At 46.9% G+C, this 23,524-nt stretch overlaps 1 protein-coding gene across 1 annotated transcript in view; it reads left to right on the top strand.

Annotated features, from left to right (window-relative positions):
- The window catches only part of tnr (tenascin R (restrictin, janusin)), a 160,674-nt gene that overhangs the window by 125,116 nt on the left and 12,034 nt on the right, over positions 1-23,524 (top strand). The window contains exons 17-20 of the mRNA XM_056293922.1: positions 10,626-10,756; positions 20,147-20,279; positions 21,658-21,809; positions 22,685-22,781. Of these exons, the coding sequence (XP_056149897.1) occupies positions 10,626-10,756; positions 20,147-20,279; positions 21,658-21,809; positions 22,685-22,781 (513 nt within the window). The remainder of the gene's footprint in view (positions 1-10,625; positions 10,757-20,146; positions 20,280-21,657; positions 21,810-22,684; positions 22,782-23,524) is intronic.

The raw sequence follows: 23,524 nt of genomic DNA, 5'->3' as shown, positions 1-23,524 counted from the left end.
TAGCTTCAACAAGGTACTGGAAACATTCCTCAGAGAGTTTGGTCCATATTGACATGATAGCATCACGCAGTTGCTGCAGAGTTGTCGGCTGCACATCCATGATGCGAATCTCCCGGTCCACCACATCCCAAAGGTGCTCTATTGGATTGAGATCTGGTGACTGTGGAGGCCATTTGAGTACAGTGAACTCATTGTCATGTTCAAGAAACCAGTCTGAGATGATTCGAGCTTTATGACATGGCGCGTTATCCTGCTGGACGTAGCCATCAGAAGATGGGAACACTGTGGTCATAAAGGGATGGACATGGTCAGCAACAATACTCAGGTAGGCTGTGGCGTTGACACGATGCTCAATTGGTACTAAGGGGCCCAAAGTGTGCCAAGAAAATATCCCCCACACCATTACACCACCACCACCAGCCTGAACCGTTGATACAAGGCAGGATGGATCCATGCTTTCATGTTGTTGACGCCAAATTCTGACCCTACCATCCGAATGTCGCAGCAGAAATCGAGACTCATCAGACCAGGCAACGTTTTTCCAATCTTCTATTGTCCAATTTTGGTGAGCCTGTGCGAATTGTAGCCTCAGTTTCCTGTTCTTAGCTGACAGGAGTGGCACCCGGTGTGGTCTTCTGCTGCTGTAGCCCATCTGCCTCAAGGTTCGACATGTTGTGCGTTCAGAGATGCTCTTCTGCATACCTCGGTTGTAATGAGTGGTTATTTGAGTTACTGTTGCCTTTCTATCAGCTCGAACCAGTCTGGCCATTCTCCTCTGACCTCTGGCATCAACAAGGCATTTTCGCCCACAGAACTGCCGCTCACTGGATATTTTCTCTTTTTCGGACCATTCTCTGTAAACCCTAGAGATGGTTGTGCGTGAACATCCCAGTAGATCAGTGTATATAGTGTATATATAGGTAGTGTATATATATATTTATATATACACTACCGTTCAAAAGTTTGGGATCACCCAAACAATTTTGTGTTTTCCATGAAAAGTCACACTTATTCACCACCATATGTTGTGAAATGAATAGAAAATAGAGTCAAGACATTGACAAGGTTAGAAATAATGATTTGTATTTGAAATAAGATTTTTTTTACATCAAACTTTGCTTTCGTCAAAGAATCCTCCATTTGCAGCAATTACAGCATTGCAGACCTTTGGCATTCTAGCTGTTAATTTGTTGAGGTAATCTGGAGAAATTGCACCCCACGCTTCCAGAAGCAGCTCCCACAAGTTGGATTGGTTGGATGGGCACTTCTTGCGTACCATACGGTCAAGCTGCTCCCACAACAGCTCAATGGGGTTCAGATCTGGTGACTGCGCTGGCCACTCCATTACCGATAGAATACCAGCTGCCTGCTTCTGCTCTAAATAGTTCTTGCACAATTTGGAGGTGTGTTTAGGGTCATTGTCCTGTTGTAGGATGAAATTGGCTCCAATCAAGCGCTGTCCACTGGGTATGGCATGGCGTTGCAAAATGGAGTGATAGCCTTCCTTATTCAGAATCCCTTTTACCCTGTACAAATCTCCCACCTTACCAGCACCAAAGCAACCCCAGACCATCACATTACCTCCACCATGCTTAACAGATGGCGTCAGGCATTCTTCCAGCATCTTTTCATTTGTTCTGCGTCTCACAAACGTTCTTCTTTGTGATCCAAACACCTCAAACTTGGATTCATCCGTCCACAACACTTTTTTCCAGTCTTCCTCTGTCCAATGTCTGTGTTCTTTTGCCCATCTTAATCTTTTTCTTTTATTGGTCAGTCTCAGATATGGCTTTTTCTTTGCCACTCTGCCCTGAAGCCCAGAATCCCGCAGCCGCCTCTTCACTGTAGATGTTGACACTGGTGTTTTGCGGGTACTATTTAATGAAGATGCCAGTTGGGGACCTGTGAGGCGTCTGTTTCTCAAACTAGAGACTCTAATGTACTTATCTTCTTGCTCAGTTGTGCAACGCGGCCTCCCACTTCTTTTTCTACTCTGGTTAGAGCCTGTTTGTGCTGTCCTCTGAAGGGAGTAGTACACACCGGTGTAGGAAATCTTCAATTTCTTAGCAATTTCTCGCATGGAATAGCCTTCATTTCTAAGAACAAGAATAGACTGTCGAGTTTCAGATGAAAGTTATCTTTTTCTGGCCATTTTGAGCGTTTAATTGACCCCACAAATGTGATGCTCCAGAAACTCAATCTGCTCAAAGGAAGGTCAGTTTTGTAGCTTCTGTAACGAGCTAAACTGTTTTCAGATGTGTGAACATGATTGCACAAGGGTTTTCTAATCATCAATTAGCCTTCTGAGCCAATGAGCAAACACATTGTACCATTAGAACACTGGAGTGATAGTTGCTTGAAATGGGCCTCTATACACCTATGTAGATATTGCACCAAAAACCAGACATTTGCAGCTAGAATAGTCATTTACCACATTAGCAATGTATAGAGTGTATTTCTTTAAAGTTAAGACTAGTTTAAAGTTATCTTCATTGAAAAGTACAGTGCTTTTCCTTCAAAAATATGGACATTTCAATGTGATCCCAAACTTTTGAACGGTAGTGTATATATATATATATATATATATATATATATATATATATGCCAAGTCCAGTTGCACTTGATTCAACTCCTTTGGATACACGGCCAATTGTGTCTGTAGTGTCGCTCGACCAAGCCGGAGGTAACACGGGGATTCGACCCGCCGTTCCCCGTGTTGGTAGGCAACGGAATAGACCGCCACACCATCCGGACGCCCCGGTACTCTTTTTTTTAATCGAATCGCACAGCTCACATTAGTAATGATAAGAAGCATGAGGTTTAAGTTAACAAAAGACGAGTACTGTAGTGAAAGCGAGAACAAACAAGGACACAGCGTCATGGATGTGAAGCAAAACTGTTGTGTGACGTTGTGAACACAGCAATATCGGATCGTTGTCGTCATTTGGTAAATGGAAGTTAGCCTAGTATTGACAGCACATTTTCAACTGAGTTACTAATGTTACGCGTTATTTAAATAATATCCCGATTTGACGCTTAACATTGACATTATTATTATTTTTTGGTTTGTTTTTGTACTCGGGGCGGCACAGTGGTGCAGTGGTTAGCGTGGTCGCCTCACAGCAAGAAGGTCCTGGGTTCGAGCCCCGGGGTAGTCCAACCTTGGGGGTCGTCCCGGGTCGTCCTCTGTGTGGAGTTTGCATGTTCTCCCCGTGTCTGCGTGGGTTTCCTCCGGGGGCTCTGGTTTCCTCCCACAGTCCAAAGACATGTAGGTCAGGTGTATCGGCCATACTAAATTGTCCCTAGGCGTTACTGTGTGTGTGTGTGTGTGTGGGCCCTGTGTGATGGCCTGGCGGCCTGTCCAGGGTGTCTCCCCGCCTGCTGCCCAGTGACTGCTGGGATAGGCTCCAGCATCCCCGTGACCCTGAGAGCAGGATAAGTGGTTCGGATAATGGATGGATGTTTGTGTACTTGTTCAACGGGGCTAAAGTTAGTCACTATTTTTTAAATGACTAACAACCCAGAAAAGCAAGCTGACACATCAGCCACATGTAAAACCTTTAACCAAAAGATTGATTTGAACATCGATCATCTCTGCCGATGGCGTTTCAATGAACTCCTTCCTTGAATGAAGCTGCAAGGGGTGATAGCAAGTGATAGAATGCAAGGTAGAGGCTAAAAGAGAGAATATTGATCAGGATGCAGAAAAAATATATTTTTTGGCAGTTTCCTTATCAGTGATCATGTTTCCATCCATCCATTATCCAAACCGCTTATTCTGCTCTCAGGGTCGCGGGGATGCTGGAGCCTAACCCAGCAGTCATTGGGCGGCAGGCGGGGAGAAACCCTGGACAGGCCACCAGGCCATTTGGAGGAATCCCCCCACCACCACCACCCCCTACAAATCTATGCAAATGGCAGAGCTAAATGTGAGGCTAAATGTCAGTTTGTGAGTGAGTGGGTGGGTGAGTGAGTGACTTCAGAGCCAGGTCCACGAGACGCTTCGCATCTAAAAACAAAGCTACAGGAACAATAGCAATCATTGTTGTTGTTTTTTTTTTATTCCCCCTCCCCCTTTTCTCCCCAGTTGTACCCATCCAATTACCCCATTCTTCCAAACCGTTCCGGTCTCTGCTCCACCCCCTCTGCCAATCCAGGGAGGGCTGCAGACTACTACATGCCTCCTCCTCCGAGGAGTTTCGCCAAGGGGATGTAGCACGTGGGAGGATCACACTATTCCTCCCAGTCTGCCCCCCCCCCCCAAAACAGGCTCCCCGACTGACCAGAGGAAGCGCTAGTGCAGCGACCAGGACACATACCCACATCTAGCTTCCTACCCGCAGACACGGCCAATTGTGTCTCTAGGAGCCGGAGGTAACACGGGGATTCGAACCGGTAGTCCCCATGTTGGTAGGCAACGGAATAGACCGCCACGCCACCTGGATGCCCTACAATAGAAGTTATTGTATTTAAAGAGTATTACCTAAAAGCATGTAAGCATATTCATCTCATTGTAAACATGTGCAGGGAAGTGGTACCCACGCCAAAGAGTAGCTTCCTCCCTCCTCTTGCACGCTGCTGCCCCATCCATCTGCCAGCCCGTCTCTATCGCTCTGGTATTGTTTACACAGTGTGTTAAAAAGAGATTAGATGGAACCAAATCCAATCAGCTCATGCTCGTTCGTGATTCCCTGGCATCAGAAAGTAAAACTCCCCACTGCCAGGAACTAAGACGACACCTGTTTACCTGCTTGTGTACCCTCCATGCACACATTAAACTGGAGGCGAAGAACGAGAGAAGACGAGAGGGAGACACAATTCATTTACATGTAGAGAGAGAGAGAGTACGTTATTGCAATGAAGTTTAAGGCCCCTCCCACTACTCTTTCACTCTGTTAGTGTCTATCAGGAAGAATAATAGACGTGGATAAAAGGCCGATCCTCGTCCAGCCTCCTCGCCACATTTGGCTGTAAGGACAGCCTGTCAGGTGGTGAGAGAAGAGGCTGGTTGAGAATGAATAGAGGAGAGGATATGGAGAAAGAAAGAAAGAGAGATACCCGCCGAGATGGGTGGGAGGGCAAAGAGGAGGATGATCATGGATCATTGTGGAAGTGGAGAGAAGCCAGAAAGAGTAAAGAAAGGTCAGTTTAGATGAGAAGGCGAAGGAGGAGAGGGAGAGGAGGACCGGTGGACAGGGGTAGAGAGGCGAGGAGGAGACTGGCAAGTCAGTAAGCACTCTCTTTTTCACATTAGCGAGCTGTAATTCCAGCGAAGTGTATAATGCAAGGGGCTGCCATTATCCTCCATGGGCCGCTCTCTTCCTCTCCGTCTAACCCTCCCTCTCTCGTTCCCCCTCCTGCTTTTTCCTCTAAAGGGTTTGCCTATCGTTTCTGAGGCTCGCCGCCCTGCACGCTCTCGGGTTATCGAGGCAGGCACATGCTGCTAATTAGCTGTCATTGATCCACCACACCAACACAAACACTTAGACACACACAGACACACACACACCCTGCAATGCAGTGATTTGGAAAAAAGGTCAGTGTGTCGTTGTGTGGGTGTTAGTTTACTTTTATTGGTGTGTGTTGTGTGTGTGTAAGAGTGTGAGAGAAGAAGGATAGAAAGAGACAGAAAGGAGATCTGAGGTCTGGGTTCAGGCCAGGGTCAGCTGTCGAGCATGAGATAGAAAGTCCCGGGCCCTTCGGGTCCTCTAGACAAAAGTCTCGGGGCCCGTCCGTCTCTTAAAGGCCACGTTATTTCCATTATGGAGACGAGGTCGGCGAGGGGGGGGGGGGGGAACGTGCGAGTCAGACGTCGAGAAGTCAAGTCAGAAAGAATGAAAGGAAGCAGACGGACCGCGTGCCGCCAGTCTTCAGCTCACATTTACATTACTGACGGTGGCCCGCATGGCAGGCACACATCACCGTGACCCCCGTTTCTTCGTGCGTCCATCTCCCGACCCAGCGACTCCTGAGCGCCGCTCAGGGACCGGACGGCGACGCCCCACAGAGGTGTGATGTAATGCTTGGAAACGTATTTTTTGACAGAAAGTCGTTTGTTTTGTTGTGCGCGCCGAAACAGGGTTACAGTACGTCCTACTAGTGAGGGGACCAGATATCGACTCCGCGGGAGTGATGTAAGATAGAGAAACAGCAGTGAGTCTGCTTCTCCTTCTTGCTTTCAGTTGTTGTTTTGTTTTGATTTTTTTTTGGCGCCGGGTATCGAGGAATGTCGAGCCTTATTACGACTCTGTCAAAAGGATCAACGTTTTTACTGAGGAGCTGTGAGCTAATGTGAAGTAATGTTCGGCGGGGCTCGCGGACTCTGAGCCTGGATGGCCTCAGACCGGTGCACGCCGACTGAACACTGATTACTGAAGCCATTGAAGACCAGCAACTTCTACGGCTCATCGATTCTGTCCAAATTTCAGCTCGTTCATGCTTGTTTCGACTTCTCGGCAGCACTTAAGGCCTTATAGATGGTACCTTTACATGGCAGACAAGTTATTTCGTGCAAATAAACCCCCCCCCACCAACCCCTCCCCAGCTGAAGACAAAAATCATACATCTGCATCCTGCACCCTCTGTCGGTTCAATATGCAAATTTTAGGGCGTCGAGGAGATGTTCAGTCCTGCCCAGTATTTGTTTTTTATCAGTTTTTCAAATGACTTCATAACTAATGATGTCTGGGCCACCAGTCTGTAGTCATCTCGGAGTTTTGGGGTGGCTGTTTTTGGCAATGGCAACTATTGTAGATTGTTTCCATAAATTAGGAACTGTCTGTTGACAGAATGACAAATTAAAATATGATAAAAATAGAGCCTAATTGATCAGCACAGTGGATCAGCGTACAGCCAACAATGTTGTCTGGGCCAGGGGCTAGTGTCAGTCTTACAATGCTTAAAAATATTCATGACACGGGGCTTCTGGGTAGCGTAGCAGTCTAGTCTGCTGCCTTCCAAACACGGGGCTTGCCGGTTCGAATCCCCGTGTTACCTCCGGCTTGGTCGGGCATCCCTACAGACACAGATGTGGGTATGTGTCCTGGTCGCTGCACTAGCGCCTCCTCTGGTCGGTCGGGGAGCCTGTTTGGGGAGGGGCAGACTGGGAGGAATACTGTGATCCTCCCACGCGCTACGTCCCCCTGGTGAAACTTCGCACTGTCAAGTGAAAAGAAGCAGCTGGTGACTCCACATGTATGGGAGGAGGCATGTGGTAGTCTGCAGGCCTCCCCGAATCGGTAGAGGGGGTGGAGCAGCGACCGGGACGGCTCGGAAGAGGGGGGTAATTTGCCGGATATAATTGGGGAGGAAAAGGGGGGGTGATTAAAAAATAAATAAAATTCATGCAACTACATACAGAAAAGGGAGTGATGAAACGTCTGGAGTTCAGTGGACTACCTTTTAAAAGCAGCGGTTTCTTTGCTAAAGCCGTGGACATCAAATCTCAAATAAAACTTGTTGAACTCCTGCACCTACACTTTTCTTCCCTTTGCTTTGCCATTTAGCCCAACAATTGCCCCCAGCTGAGCCTAAATTATTATTGCTCAGTTTGCTTTCAGCCTGTGGTGTGTAACACAGTTTGACCCACCTCATTACAGGTTTAATCTCCTTTTGTAAAGAGCTTATTTCAGAGAGATTGCTCAGCTTAAAAGCACTTTCTTTCTCTTGTTCAATAAGAATTTAAGATGTTTGCTCACCCAGGGTTTGCTACTGAGGTAGATCTTAACTACCTTGTCAGGAATAACCGTGTCCTCGCAGTACGACGTCCATGAGCTGACGGCATCTGTGAGTTCGTCCAAGTCCCAGGACGAATCAGGTACACTTTATTTCACGTCATGCACTTGCGTACATGAAGTGAAATGAAATGCCGTTTCCCCCAGCCCACAGCAGTACAACACAAAGACAAAAACACATATCCAGACTAACACATATCCAAACTAAACAAAAAAAATCGCCGTCCAAGGGAACGAACGCCAGCCAGAATGACTGTCGGAACCGCTGGTCTACATAGGTTAGCAGTTAGCTTAGCCCACTCCGCTTCCACGTCCTGTCAGACCGTCCCTGGCGTTTCCTCCTCAAGAGCAGCTCCAGGCAGGGGGCTGTGGTCCCCGGGCCCACCGGACGAAGCAGACCAAGCTCTCCCAGCCAGACACCCTCAACACACCTCCCCACACTCCTCATGACGACATCAAAAACACCACAGTCAACGCCAGGTGAGGCTGCCGCCAGACCGCCCTCAGTGTTATCGGAACTGCCGGTCTGCATGGGCTAGCGGTTAGCTTAGCCTGCCCCGCTCTCCCAGCTGATCCAGCGCCAGCTCTCCCAGCCATCAAACAAAGACAAAACTTAGACGCGGACAAAGACACTGCATGGACGGTACTGGGTGAGGCCGCTGCAAACGCGAATTCACAAGGCCATCTTCCCACACCGGAAGTGAACAACTCCCGGACAGCCTTGCAGTGCCAGTGTAGCCTCCTCCATCCAAAGTTTCACCTTTCTGGTGAGAACTTCCCCCTCTCTCAAGACATGATGTGTGAAACGTTGGAATAAGATGTAGCACACGGTTATGATCCGCCATGCTTAATTGGGGGAGTGGTATGGATTTGTAGGCTCCTTTAAACTGGGCCATAGCGTTGGTATTTATAAAAGCTCCTGAGAGTTTTGTTCAGTGAGCAACGGTGAAAATCGCCCGGGATTAGGAGCGTCGGGAGACAGCGACTGAAGCTTCTGCACAATCTGTAGGATCAGTTCTAAGGCGGAGCTCTCATTTGCCTTTGGATGAATATAGACCACAGCTACAAATATTTTTGGGTATTCCCGAGGTAAATACGGTGGGTGCATAGACACAGAAAGCAGTTCAATGTCCTTGGTGCATGTGTCTCTCTAACTAGGACGCCCCCCCCCCTTTTCTCCTCAATTGTATCTGGCCAATATTACCCCACTCTTCTGAGCTGTCCCGGTTGCTGCTCCACCCCCTCTGCCGATTCAGGGAGGGCTGCAGTCTACCACGTCTCCTCCGATACATGTGGAGTCGCCAGCCGCTTCTTTTCACCTGACAGAGAGGAGTTTTGCCCGGGAGGCGTGGCACATGAGGGGATCATGCTATTCCTCCTAGTTCCCACTCCCTCCTGAACAGACACCCCGACCGACCAGAGGAGGCGCTAGTGCAGCGACCAGGACACATACCCATATCCGGCTTCCCACCCGCAGACACAATTGTGCCTGTGGGGACGTCTGACTAAGCCGGAGGTAACACGGGGATTCAAACTGGCGAGCCCCGTGTTGGTAGGCAACGGAATAGACCGCCACTCCACCCAGACACCCTAACTAGGACAGTTTTGCGCCCACGTTCATCGATGTAAAGAAATATACACCCCCATCTCGCGACTTGCAGGTGATCGCAGCTTCTCGGTCCCCTCTTCTTCCCCAGACTGCTATACACGCTTTCACCCACTCGGCCCTCCTGGTTACGGTGGTGGTGCACTGGCGTAATTCATAAAATCCGCCTTAAATGCTCTGTTTCCTCTTGGCTCTTTTTTTTTTTCTTCCTTTGAGGCATTGTGTCTCACGGTATTCCCAGCGGTAAGGCATTGTAAACACAACAATGAATTTATTCATGAATTCTCTGAGGTGCCGTCTCATTTCATGCCTGAATATCCTGTCGAATGATTTAACCCTGTTCAGTCTGCGCCCAGCGCAAATCAAAGACCATAGTCCTGATTTAGTTCTGTTCTCCGAGCTTTACCCATATAACGCCGGGGCAAACAAATGTTCACTCCTTCCACCACCAACTTCAAACACCACTGCAAAAGCCCCTTAGTTAAGCCAAATGTCATCAACTGTGATTTTTTTCAATCCATCTATCAACACAATATTAAGGTTATGGTTATTTTTTTCCTTTATCTGAGCTGGGAAGAGTCATTAATGCCTTTATATCATCCCACCGTCTCAAATAATTCTCCCAGCATGCCCAGCGTCCATATGTTATCCACGACTCTCCAGGTTGCTTCAGTAAGGTTCTCTCCTGGCTCTAAAAATAAAAATGTATCACATTTATTCTGGTGTTGCCACACTGGCCAGCAGACACTGAGTTGAAGGTAGCGTGCAGCACAGGCAGAGCAGGTTGCCAGCCCATCACAGGGCACACACAGACACACACACCTATCAGCAATCTGAGGATCACATACAGCTTAAATGCACGTTTTTGTGCCGTGGTAAGAAACGGGAATACCGAGAGAAACCCCACATGAAGAATGTGCAAAATCCCCACGGAAGGATAAGGACCGAACCTAGAGCACTCTCGCCGTGAGGCAGCAGCGCAAATCACTAAGCCGCTGTGCCACCCCACACATCGATGTGACTTTCTCCCCAAGTGTCAGGCATTAAGGTGTTGTCGGCGGTTATCTACAAGTTTGCCAAATTACAGAATAATATGAAAACAAGATGCGTTTTGCACTCGACTGTTTGCGTGTTGAATAGTTTCTCCCCCGCATTATAATTCGTCTGGCAAATTACGCTAAAAGCCATTCCATTACTGAACCTGGAGGTGCACCCTCGCATTATTGCAAAACACTGACTGGAATATAATCACACAAATGGATCCTATTTTTGTTCTTTTTTTGCAGCCATGGACGCACCTCTGAACCTGACAGCCAGTGAGGTAAACCACCGCAGCGCCCTCATCTCCTGGCAACCGCCCATGGCAGACATCGACAACTACATGCTGACCTACAAGTCAGCCGACGGCAGCCGCAAAGTGCGTACATGGAAACACACACACACAACACACTGTAGATATGTCCCCCCCCCCTTTTTTTCTCTCCCCAATTATACTTGGCCAATTACCCCACTCTTCCGAGCCATCCTGCCCGCTGCTCCACCCCCTCTGCCGATCCGGGGAGGGCTGCAGACTACCACATGCCTCCTCCCATACATGTGGAGTCGCCAGCCGCTTCTTTTCACCTGACCGTGAGGAGTTTCGCCAGGGGGATGTAGCACGTGGGAGCATCATGCTATTCCCCCCCCCCCACCGTTCCCCCTCCCTCCTGAACAGGCGCCCCGACCGGCCAGAGGAGGCGCTAGTGCAGCGACCAGGACACGTACCCGCATCCAGCTTCCCACCTGCAGACACGGCCAGTTTTCGACTAAATGTTGTTTTTTATCGACTGTAAACGTGACATCGGTAACTGACAAACATATGTATATCACATCATAGTCCACCAGCCTGGATGTGGACGTGCGGTGGAATATATCGCCACACGCAGCAGGTAGATAATTGCATGAGCGGGCACACACGTGGATCCACGTGGGAATCTAATTCTGTAGATACTGCAGGAATAAAATTAAACGCCCTCCCCCGCCGGGGTAAAGTACAAACTGATCTGCGCAACACACCAAGATCACCCGTTTCAATAAACAGACACAAGTATGAATACTTTATGATCAGTGCTTTTAAGGAGACAAACTAGTCGATGCATTACTTGAACCGACGACGTCTGCATGCTTGAGCGTGAGCGCGCGCACACACACACACAAACGCGCACGGCAGCAGTGAAATGGCCCATCCAGTAGATACATTGTGTGGGTGCGACCGCTGAGGGACGGTATTTCATGCGGCTGGACTTCCTCTCGTGGCTGAGTTATGGTAATTAAGTGCATTAGCGATTGCTCTGCGGCACGCAAGTTGGCTGTTAATGACTCGGATGGAGCTTTTTTGGTCTAGAATAAATCGCCTCCCATTCCCTTGCATAAGACCACATACACAAGCATGTGCATGCACTCTCTCTCTAACACACACACGCACACAGTCTCCCTTCAATGCCCCCCCAAGTAATCAGCTTGAAGTAATCTGAACAAAAATGTTTTTATAATCTTTTCTGGAAGAATTCTCTCCTTATTTCAGCTCTCTCTCTCTCTCTCTGCCTGTCTCTCATTCACCCTCTCTCTCTCTGCCCCTCACTCTGTCATTAACCCTCTCTCTCTGTCTCTCTCTCACATTCAAATGTGCTTTTATTAGCAAGACGAATATACATTTGTATTGCAAAGCATTTTCACATAAAGGACAATAAGAATGCACGAATACAGAACACATATACATCAACACATGCGATAAAACAACTTACACAGGTACGTCATGGCAACAAGATCCTGTGTGAGTGGATTTGTGTGAATTTGTCAGTCTCTGCATGTGTGTGTGTGTGTGCTCTCTCACTCACCCTCTCTCTGCCTGTCTCTCACTCACCCTCTCTCTGCCTGTCTCCCACTCTGTTATTCTCTCACTCACTCTCTCTGTCTCTCTCACTCACCCTCTGTCTCTCTCACTCACCCTCTCTGTCTCTCTCACTCACCCTCTCTCAATTCAGTGATGCTTTCTGGGCATGACTGCATTAATTACAATGTTGCCAAAGCAAAACAGGTCAACAGAGTAACAAACAAAAAAACACAAGGAAAAAGGAATACATAGATCTGGAAGAAACATAGAACAGCACTTGAACAGCAACTGACAGATCTCTCTCTGTCTATCTGTCTCACACTCACCCTCTTTCTCACTTTCTCTGCAATCTTTCTTTGTTCTTGTTCAGTTTTCTCTCTCCTCGTGTCTCACTCACCCTCTCTCTCTGTCTGTCTCTCTCTACTGGAAATTAACATTGTTTAGTAGGGGTGTGTTACTGACCAGTGGGTGTCAGCCACGCACAATGAATACAAATACAGTATGAGAAAGCCACTGCTTTACAAGTTATATATAGTCTTAATGTCAGCAATGACAATATTGAAAAATAATATTATTTGTAATCAATGCCTGGACAAGGAATGAGTGTCCCAAACTATAAACTGCATAAAAGTTTCAATGAAAATAAACTGTCCCACATGGTAGTGCTAAATCGTAAACAACAAACGAGGTAAACTGTAATGAATATTAATAAGACCTTAGAAGCAAAAATGAGCATACAAATTAAGGAGTAGTGCAGAAAGAGGCAAAAACAAGGACAGAATAGTTACAGTAATGGTATCACACATTGCTAACTGAAAATGGAAGTAATTTGTCAAAAAGTACATTAAATACGGCTAAACAGTCAGCAGATGTAATAACTTGTTCAACACAGACAAGCAAAAACATGAGGGCAGTGGCTGATAACAGATAGAGCACAGCAGGAAGAGAAGCAACGTGCATCACAGCTGCTACCAGTAAACTACCAATAAAAATCTAAATTAAAATAAAATCTATGCGGGTCCGCGGTGGTGTAGCATCGGCTTTGTGTCGATGCAGTTGCCCACTGGGGACTAGGGTTTGCGCCCCGGTCTCGTCAGATCCGACTATGGCCGGACTCGATGAGGCAGCAATAATTGGCAGCGCTGTCTTCGGGAGGGGGGCGGAGTCGGCTTGTGTTCGTCACAAGAATGCGTCTCTGGTTGTGTCAGAAAAAGCAGTGGTTCGGCCTGGATTCGCCTTGTCACGAAAGTGGCGAGGCGTCTCCTTCGAGACTGCTGACCGGAGAGATGCAGTTGGCGAACGCATGCAGTACGAGGGTGGGTGTTTGAATTCAAATAGGGATCGATTGGCCACCGAATTGGGAGAAAAAGGGAAAAATCAGAAATTAATTTTAACAAAATAAAACCTATGAATCTCAATAGAATATTCTACTTAATAGTGATATGCAAGTAATGGCACTTATTTATCTACGACATTTAGCCATTCTCTGAGTAACACACACACACACATACACACATAAATATATATATATACCTATATATAGACATACATAGGGTGGCTTCAGAAAGTATTCAGACCCCCTCACTTTTTGCGCATGCTTTTTTAAACGGATAAAATTGCCTTTTGCAAAAGTTTCTAAAAACATGTCTTCTCTTTGTCATTATGGGTTATCGAATGTAGATTGATGGGCAAAAATGACCATTTTATCCATTTAAAATCAAATCCACAACACAATATTGGCACGGTGGCCCAGTGGTTAGCATTGTCGCCTCACAGCAAGAAGGTTCTGCGTTCGAGCTCCGGGGTAGTCCAATCTTGGGGGTTGTCCCGAGTTGTCCTCTTTGTGGAGTTTGCACGTTCTCCCCATGTCTGTGGTGGGTTTCCCCCGGGTGCTCCGGTTTCCCCCACCATCAAAAAGACATGCATGTAAGGGTTAATACTCCTGTCTGTCTGTTCATACTCCTGTCCTGTTGACCTCTGCCAGCGTCGTCAGAGGTCACCACAGGGTGGCACAGTGGTTAACACTTTCGCCTCACAGCAAGAAGGGTCCTGGGTTCGAGCCCCAGGGTTGTCCAACCTTGGGGGTCGTCCTCTGTGTGGAGTTTGCATGTTCTCCCCGTGTCTGCGATGGGTTTTCTCCGGGTGCTCCGGTTTCCCCCACCTACAAAAAGACATGCATGCTAGGTTTAATACTCCTGTCTGCCCCTGAGCAAGGCATAGCAAGACGAACTGGAGTTGGTCCCCGGATGCTGGACCCGGTGGCTGCCCATTGTTCCTAGCCACACAGCTAGGATGGGTTAAATGCACAGCGTAATTTCCCCATGGGGATTAATATACAAAAATAAAAAGATTAAAATAAATAAAGTGTATTAAAAAAGAAGGGGTGTGAATACTTTGTGAAGCCACTCTATCTATCTTATAGTTCAGGTTCACAGAGAGGTACGGGGACAGAGGGAAAGAAAGGGCAACAGCTTGATTACAGGAATCACATTTACACATGTTTATCATCAACTCTTCCAGTCGTGTCTTGGGTTGGATCAGACCCGGGTCTCGGTGCGAGGCAACAGTGCAAACTTCTTAGCACATATGTGCAGCCCAAATTTGATCTTTTGCATACCTGATTTGAATCTGATTTCTAGTCTTTAGCAAAAAAAAAAAAAAAAAAAAACATTTCTTTTTTAAAATTGGATTCAAACCACATTCACATTTCTGCAGATGTGTCCTAGCCCTGACATGAAGACAAGCCGTGGAACAAGCTTACATGAGGGAGAATCAGCTGGACAGCTTTTCAAGGTGGTTAGATACACAGAAAACATGCTGTCTTTCACCATGGGGGAAGTGGTGCTTCAGTGCAGGCCAAATCCGAAGGCGCCTGCGGAAATAAAACAATTTATTGAACTCCCAGCTACGTTTCTCCAACAATCATTGGTTGTCTCACGCTCTCATCCATACCCATGGCAGTGCAGTGACAGTAGCACAATGTGGTACTGTACATAGCACTAGCCTCCTCCATCGATTGCATCTTGTACACCAACTGTGTTTGGCACCATGACTAGACACTGACATAGTGAATACAGAGAGAGTAGGCACTCTCTCCATACTGACAGCTTGCTGGAGCCAGAGTTGTGGGAAAATGCACCACTAGGTCAGTGTAAGCATGCCTACGTCATTGCTATGGAGAAGTATAGGTGTAGCTAAGCCAGCAAATGAATACAGATGCTCGGATCACTCACAAATAACGGCGCAGTCAGTCTTAAAGATCAGATATGGAAAAAACATCAGATTTGTGTACCATTTCATCATAGCCAAAGACACCTTGTTGTGCTCGTTGTCAGCAAAGATCCAAAAGAAGTCTAATTTCTCTGTTGAGAAGTCAGACCAACACAGTTTAATGTCCCTGTTAACATATTGCACTTCAAGGTGATATTACTGCACAAACTGTGCATGAGGGACACAAGAAACTACAGTTAAAGGATTATAATTGTCTTACAGGTCAAGGCCTTTGGACAAGGGCAGTGGTGTTAAAAGATCTGATGGATGTAGGGGCCTTCTTGAGCTCCATAATGGCCAGTAATTAAGATATCATTATTTTCCAGCCACTGTCTCCAGTTAGTCTAAGTTAATCCCATTGACAAAACTTGCTTTGCAAATGAGCATACTAATGCTCAGCTTTCTCAGCTTAGTGTATGAAAATATAATATATAAATATATAAAATACAAAAAAATAGGCTGCAGTATAAATACCGTTAGCGGCACGGTGGCCCAGTGGTTAGCACTGTTGCCTCACAGCAAGAAGGTCCTGGGTTCGAACCATGGGGTTGTCAAACCGTGGGGGTCATCCCAGGTCGTCCTCTGTGTGGAGTCTGCATGTTCTCCCCGTGTCTGCGTGGGTTTCTTCTTAAAGTCCAAAGACATGTAGGTCAGGTGAATCGGACTTACTAAATCGTTCCTAGGTGTGAATCTGTCTGCTTTGAGATGGACTGGCGACCTGTCCAGGGTGTTTCCCCGCCTGCTGCCCAATGACTGCTGGGATAGACTCCAGCATCCCGCGATCCTAATTAGGATAAGCGGCTTTGAAAATGGATGGATGGAAATTAAATGTAGGACTCAGATGTCATCTTGAAACACAGCCCACTTTGACTTCTTTTGTGTAGGGCCTCGGTGTTCACACTCCAGTCCAGCTTTTTGGCCATGTGACCTTTTAGGATCTTACAAACTCACATCCATCCCTTTTACACTCACTGTTCCAGAGGGTTTCTTAATAAATCACCTCTACCTCCCTTAGCTTGGAGTCACTGATTAGCAGCTTGTTGTACTTCCACCACTCAGACAAAGTGAGCAGAGTGAAATGAAAGTAAGACAGCACAACACCCTGGTGTGCCATTTTGCCACTCACCACAGTATCCAAAGCACAGCCCCACGGCCTCACAAAATTTTGCCTGCTGGCAATTATTTGCAGTCACCGGCATCTCTGTGAGCTTCCTCAGCACGCTCGAATATGTAACAAGGATTTAAGATGTCGAATAACAGGATTCTCATTGTGCTGCCACCTTTCCCTCACCTATAATAGGTCCTGTCAAGAAGTTAAAGAATGCTGTCTTCCACTACAATGTTCTCCTTGCAGGCAAACTACATTGAATGCAGGTTTCAGATGGCCAAGCACCAACTTGTAGCTGCTCTCTGGTGTTTCAGGCCATAGAAATTTTCTTTTTTGTCAATGGGATAATCCAGGATGTTCTCTAGTGTATAAGACATCCAAAATCTTCCTTATCCTTTCCTTTATTATAAAAAGCCACGCAGTAGTTGCCAGGCTGGCTATAACCATCATCTTCCCTGATCCCTTGCTACACTAACCAATAAGATGTAGTGATTAAATTTTGTAGAGCTGTTCCATTTCCTCTGGTACGCAGGCAGTATATATCAACTGCCAGAGTTTGAATTCAAGTTCTTCACTTACTGAATGAACCATGCTACGTAAGACAGTGCATAAAATGATTGCAGCCAGAAACAGAAGTGCTGTTTGTGAGACTATCTCACCTATGGGTGTAATCGAAGCCAAACTTGCTCGGCTTTAAATATGAAGCACAATTATTTTAACTGAAACCTGACCATATATCAGTGAATCTTATCAGCTGTTACGCCTGTTGCATTTCTATTTTTGCATTGTCTGCCTTTATTTGATAGCAATAGTCAGGGGAGGCGAGGGAGAGAGAGAGAGAGAGAGAGGGAGAGAGAGGGAGAGGGGATGACATGCAGCAAAGGGCTGGATTCGAACCCAGGCCGCTGCAGTAAGGACTCAGCCTTATGTGGTACATGCTCCACCGGGGCGCTTCCAGCCTGTTGCATTTCTTAGCGAGTTAATGGACTCATATAATTTACAAAGCGCCTCAGGAGGAGCAGTCTTTTATGTGGTCTGTATACAAATATATGCATTACTAACAGCCAGGGATGTGTCTAGCATGAAAAATCTCAACGTCCAAGTCTCAGTGTCTGCATTTGTGAAGTCATCATCATCAGGTCGAGTGGATTTGCGAAGTACCTGGTATGATAGAATATCCATCCATCCGTTATCTGAACCGCTTATCCTGCTCTCAGGGTCGCGGGGATGCTGGAGCCTATCCCAGCAGTCATTGGGCGGCAGGTGGGGAGACACCCTGGACAGGCCGCCAGGCCATCACACAGGGCCGACGACATATACACACACACACACACACACACACACACATTCACACCTAGGGGCAACTTAGTATGGCCGATTTACCTGACCTACATGTCTTTGGACTGTGGGAGGAAACCGGAGCCCCCAGAGGAAACCCACGCAGACATGGGGAGAACATGCAAACTCCACACAGAGGATTACCCGGGACGACTCCCTAGGTTGGACTACCCTGGGGCTCGAACCCAGAATCTTCTTGCTATGGGACATTTATGCTAACCACTGCACCACCGTGCCGCGGCATGATAAAATATATCAGCTATTAATCATCAAATAATGTTTTTATTGTCAACTTATTTGTCTGCTCTTGTACGTGATATGTGAGAATAATGAGATGGTAGTGGAAGTTCCATACAGAATATAGAGTTTAAAAACCGTGGGTGGGTCGTTCTAGTAGTTTTTCAGTTCCGGTCGTTGTTTGAGACTGTTTCAATGGTTATTTTCAGTTCTTTTTTTACATTTCATGTTTTATCGGCCTTGTTATGTTTGTTAGATCACACTCATGCGCAGACACAGAGACACACACACACACACACACACACACATATTTACACTTAGTGTCATACTCATGTACACAAACAAAACTGCATATTTCATCCTTGACAAGACAGGAGTGTCTGCTGTGATAAAATACTTGTCTCGCCCCTCAACACTCAGCAACAAAGCGTCACACACACGGCGACAGAGAGACACTGTTACCAGCTGCCCCGCTGCATAATTCACATGCACATACTGCCTGGAAATTTGTGATTTTTTTTTTTCCTCAAAAGGGCTGAATATTTCATTTTGGCTTGTTCATATTTTATATGTATCCAAGTTGCAATGAAAGACTGAAAGACACACACACGTACGCGTGCACACATCTTTTCATCCTACTGAAGGCCGCCACAAATCCATTGAATCAATGAAGCAACCATCGGGAGAGAAATCTCTTCATGTTTCATCTGAATAAAAGATACCAGCCACAACACAACACACACACACACACAACTGGGCAAACTGCTGGGCTCCTGGCCCTGACGGATCAGCTCAATAAAAGAGGATTTGTCGAAAACAATGCGAGACAATTGAGCTGTCATGACTTTTTTTTTTCTTTTTGGGTCAAAAATAGAAATTTGGTTTGGCAGCCTCTCTTTGAGCTGTCGGATAAGACCCTCTCCCTTGTTTCTTGTTTGGTTATCTGCCTCCTCTCTTCTTCCCCCACTTTCATATCCCATACCCTATTTTCTGACATACTGCTCAGTGATACCTCTCTCTCTCTCTCTACCTAGGCTATTGCTAAGTCTTTTTTCCACTTAAAGTATAAGAATACATAAAATGGTTACTCTCGTGTCCGGGTGGTGTGGCGGTCTGTTCCGTTGCCTACCAACCGTTGCCTACCAACACGGGGATCGCTGGTTCGAATCCCTGTGTTACCTCCTGCTGGGTCGAGCATCCCTACAGACAACTGGCCATGTCTGCAGGTTTGGAGCCGGATGTGGGTATGTGTCCTGGTCGCTGCACTAGCGCCTCCTCTGGTCAGTCGGGGCACCTGCTATCAGGTGAAAAGAAGCGGCTGGCAACTCCACGTGTATCGGAGGAGGCACGTTGTAGTCTGCAGCCCTCCCCGGATCGGCAGAGGGGGTGGAGCAGCGACCCGGATGGCTCGGAAAATAGGGTAATTGGCCAAGTACAACTGGGGAGGAAAAGGGTGAACCCCCCCCCCTGAAAAAAGCAAACCCCAGTTAGTCGGGTTTCAGTTAAGCAGTAAACTAACCCATTCAGCATATCATAATCAGCCCGATAGCTCGCTTCCTTTCCCCAGAAACATGACTCCATCAGTTGTATAATAGGTTAAAGAGAGTAAAGGGACCTTGTATGATTTGTTAAAGAGAGTAACGGGACATTGCTGTCTGGAGCCCACACTGCCTGTCATGTTTGTTCTGAACAAATTCTGCTTGAGGGTTTATTTGTTGTCCCAGGGTCTCATAAAGCTGACATGCCCAAGTGATTCTGATGTTCTGTGCGCCTTTTCTTGATAATCAAAATGAATAAATGCATTGCACATCTTCCTTCAGGAAAACCATTTCCATATCTTTTAATTCTGTTTATTTGTGCTTCTGGATAATTGCACGCCTGCACACGTGTTGTTGATATGTGCACATGTGTGTATGTGCTTGTTTGTGCACACGTGTGTGTGTGTGTGTGTTTGAATATGTTCACACGTTTGTGTGTACTAGGAGCTGATTCTGGATGCAGAAGACACATGGATTCGCCTGGAGGGACTGGCTGAAACTACCGAGTACACCGTCCGGCTCCAGGCCGCCAGGGGACTGGATACCAGTGCTATAGTCTCCACTACCTTCATCACAGGTAGATGCACACATGTAAAGTGATGATGACAGGAATCAAACCTCGGTCCACACTAAGGAATGGGTGTTATGGGGCAACCAGGTGGCGTAGCGGTCTATTCCGTTGCCTACCAACACGGGGATCACCTGTTCGAGTCCCCGTGTTACCTCCGGCTTGGTCGGGCGTCGCTACAGATACAATTAGCTGTGTCTATGGGGTGGGTAGTCAGACGTGTGTATGTGTCCTGGTCGCTGCACTAGCACCTCCTCTGGTTGGTCGGGGCGCCTGTTCGGGGGGGGGGGGGGAGCTGGAGGGAATACCGTGCTCCTTCCACACGCTATGTCCCCCTGGTGAAATTCCTCACTGTCAGGTGAAAAGCGGCTGGCGACTCCACATGTATCGGAGGAGGCATGTGGTAGTCTGCAGCCCTCCGTGGATCAGCAGAGGGGCTGGAGCAGAGATCGAGACGGCTCAGAAGAATGGGGTAATTGGCCAGATACAACTGGGGAGAAAAGGTGGGGGGGTTGTGTCGTCCTATAGAGTGCAATGCACAAGAATGCTCCAGGAATTTTTTCTTTTGGACTCCATTTCTCTTAATGATCAGGGAGAAAATGGCCTCGCTGTAATGGCCGCCCAGCTTTGGAGCCATTTTTCACATTACCTCCCATAACACAGACACCGGCTTGGTACCAGCGACGATGCAGCCTTTTTTATCTTCATCAAAAACAACTGCGAACACCAGGGCTGTAATCCATAACCCTCAAATAACTGAGATCACGGAAGCTGTTATCTGGAACGTCGAAATAAGTCTTTGGGAAATTAAAGATAACCCGAGATGGCTTTCTGAGAGCGTTTTTCTTACAAACTTTGACGTATATCCCGGCCCAAGCAGAAAATGAGGGTGGGACATTGTGAATGTAAAACATTCCTGCTACTTTTGAAATGGATGAGATCCAATCAATAGACCTCTAGGGAAGGCAACAGGGTTTCTACTTTCTAGTATCACACTTGATAAGTAGCTGCCCCACAACAGGTTTAACAAATCAGTGATTGACAACGCAATTATAGTATTTGTCAGGAGCGGAGGGGCGGAATTTTACAAATAGCTTTCACCGATATTAGAAATTTACTGCACACCCACGTGTGTATATGCAGTAACCCCAAAAATTGTGGTTTTTTTTCAGTCAGAAGAAAAAAATGCTAGTTGAGATATGAAAGTTGGGCTGCACAAATTTTGCTCATACGTGGATAGACAGAGCTACAGCGAGGAGTAAACATTTGACTAAGTGGATGAAAAAGATGTTTCTCTGTTCTGTGTTTCTTTAAATGGGGACGTAGGAGATTAAAAAGACAGAGGCAAACACATCCCTGACTTCACTCATCTTCTCCTCCTCCTCAGGGAGTCGTCTGTTTGCCACGCCTCAGAACTGCGCTCAGCACCTGCTGAATGGCGAGACGCTGAGTGGCGTCTATACTATTTACATCAACAGAGATCCCAGCCAGGGCGTGCAGGTGTACTGCGACATGACAACTGATGAGGGAGGATGGATTGTAAGTGAAAGCCAAGATACATTCTCATATTTATCACACTTGCACACATACTGTACTGCGGGTCACTTGTCATATACTCACATGAAAGTAGTCTGTGTAATAGAGGTTGGGACTGGGGAAAAATACAGGAAAAGAGGGAGATGGTTGTGATTAGAATAGGGTAATATGGGGTGTCTGGGTGGCGTGGCGGTCTATTCCGCTGCCTACCAACACGGGGCTCGCCGGTTCAAATCCCTATATTACCTCCAGCTTGGTCGGGCATCCCTACAGACACAATTGGCCGTGTCTGCGGGTGGGAAGCCAGATGTGGGTATGTGTCCTGGTTGCTGCACTAGCGCCTTCTCTGGTCAGTCGGGGCGCCTGTTTGGGGGGGAGGGGGAACTGGGGGGGAATAGCGTGATCCTCCCACACGCTACGTCCCCCCCTTTGAAACTCCTCACTGTCAGGTGAAAAGAAGCGGCTGGCGACTCCACATGTATCGGAGGAGGCATGTGCTAGTCTGCAGCCCTCCCCGGATCGGCAGAGGGGGTGGAGCAGCGAGCAGGACGGCTCGGAAGAGTGGGGTAATTGGCCAAGTACAATTGGGGAGAAAATGGGGGGGGGGGGTCAAAAAAAAAAGGATAGGGTAATATAATTGACAAGATGAGGAGGAGGTTGGGGAGAAAGAGTTGAAGAAACAGTAAGAGAGCAAGAGATGCTTGATTGAGACAAACAAATATGTATTTACTGTACATAGATACTGTACATAGACCCTACTGTTGGAGAGTATAGCATGTTACTGCCTGATTGTGTGGGTGAAATGAGGTGAAAAGTGCAGAGGTACGTTTTGTCGTGATATAACAAGATTAAGTGATGTCACACTCTTGACACTGCAGGTGTTTCAGCGTCGTCAGAATGGCTTGACAGACTTCTCCAGGAAGTGGAGTGACTACCGGGTTGGCTTTGGGAACTTAGAGGATGAATTCTGGCTTGGTAAGATTCTTTCTTTCACAAAACCAGCCAGCAGAAACACATTGCATTTTAGGACAGTTTCAAATGGATTAACTCAAGTAAGTCTCACCCAAAGGCTCATAGGCCAGGAGCTTATCTCACAATTTGGTTCCATGAAGCAGCTTAGGTGTACATCCCTCTGGGCAGAATCCCAGCTTGCTGCAAAGACTTGCACTCAATCTAGTCTTTTTAATGCTGACTGCAAGGGAGCGAGGCATCATGTCAAGTTTTTGAAGTATATGAGGATGAGCACGACTCAGCCTCATGCTCTAGAACCCAATTTACAGGGTAGACATGACCGGTTAAACTACCGATCTGGTCAAATATCTGATCTTATATTCCTACATTGCAATTAATTTATTTTCACAGACACTTAAACTTTTATTCATGCAAATATTATTTATGGAATGAAATAAAAACATTGATTTTTTAAAGAATTTTACTGCTGCTTTACACAAGTCTGATACCAGTACTGCTGGTGTGGTAACAGTGACGAACGACATTCTCTCATCCCTACATATTGAATTTCTATCCATTACTATATGTCTTCACCATATTACTGTGTGTCTTTATGGTGAGGTGTGCGGTTGGAATGACAGATGGGTTCAAGGTGGAGGTGGGATTACATCAAGGATCGGCTCTGAGCCCTTTCTTGTTAGCAATGGTGATGGACAGGTTGACAGACGAGATCAGCCAGGAGTCTCCATGGACGATAATGTTTGCGG

This window comes from Lampris incognitus, chromosome 14 (assembly GCF_029633865.1).
Source record: "Lampris incognitus isolate fLamInc1 chromosome 14, fLamInc1.hap2, whole genome shotgun sequence".
In the NCBI taxonomy this organism is placed as follows: Eukaryota; Metazoa; Chordata; class Actinopteri; order Lampriformes; family Lampridae; genus Lampris; species Lampris incognitus.
The sequence above is the reverse complement of the archived record's forward strand: the minus strand, read 5'-3'. Positions and strand labels throughout refer to the sequence as shown.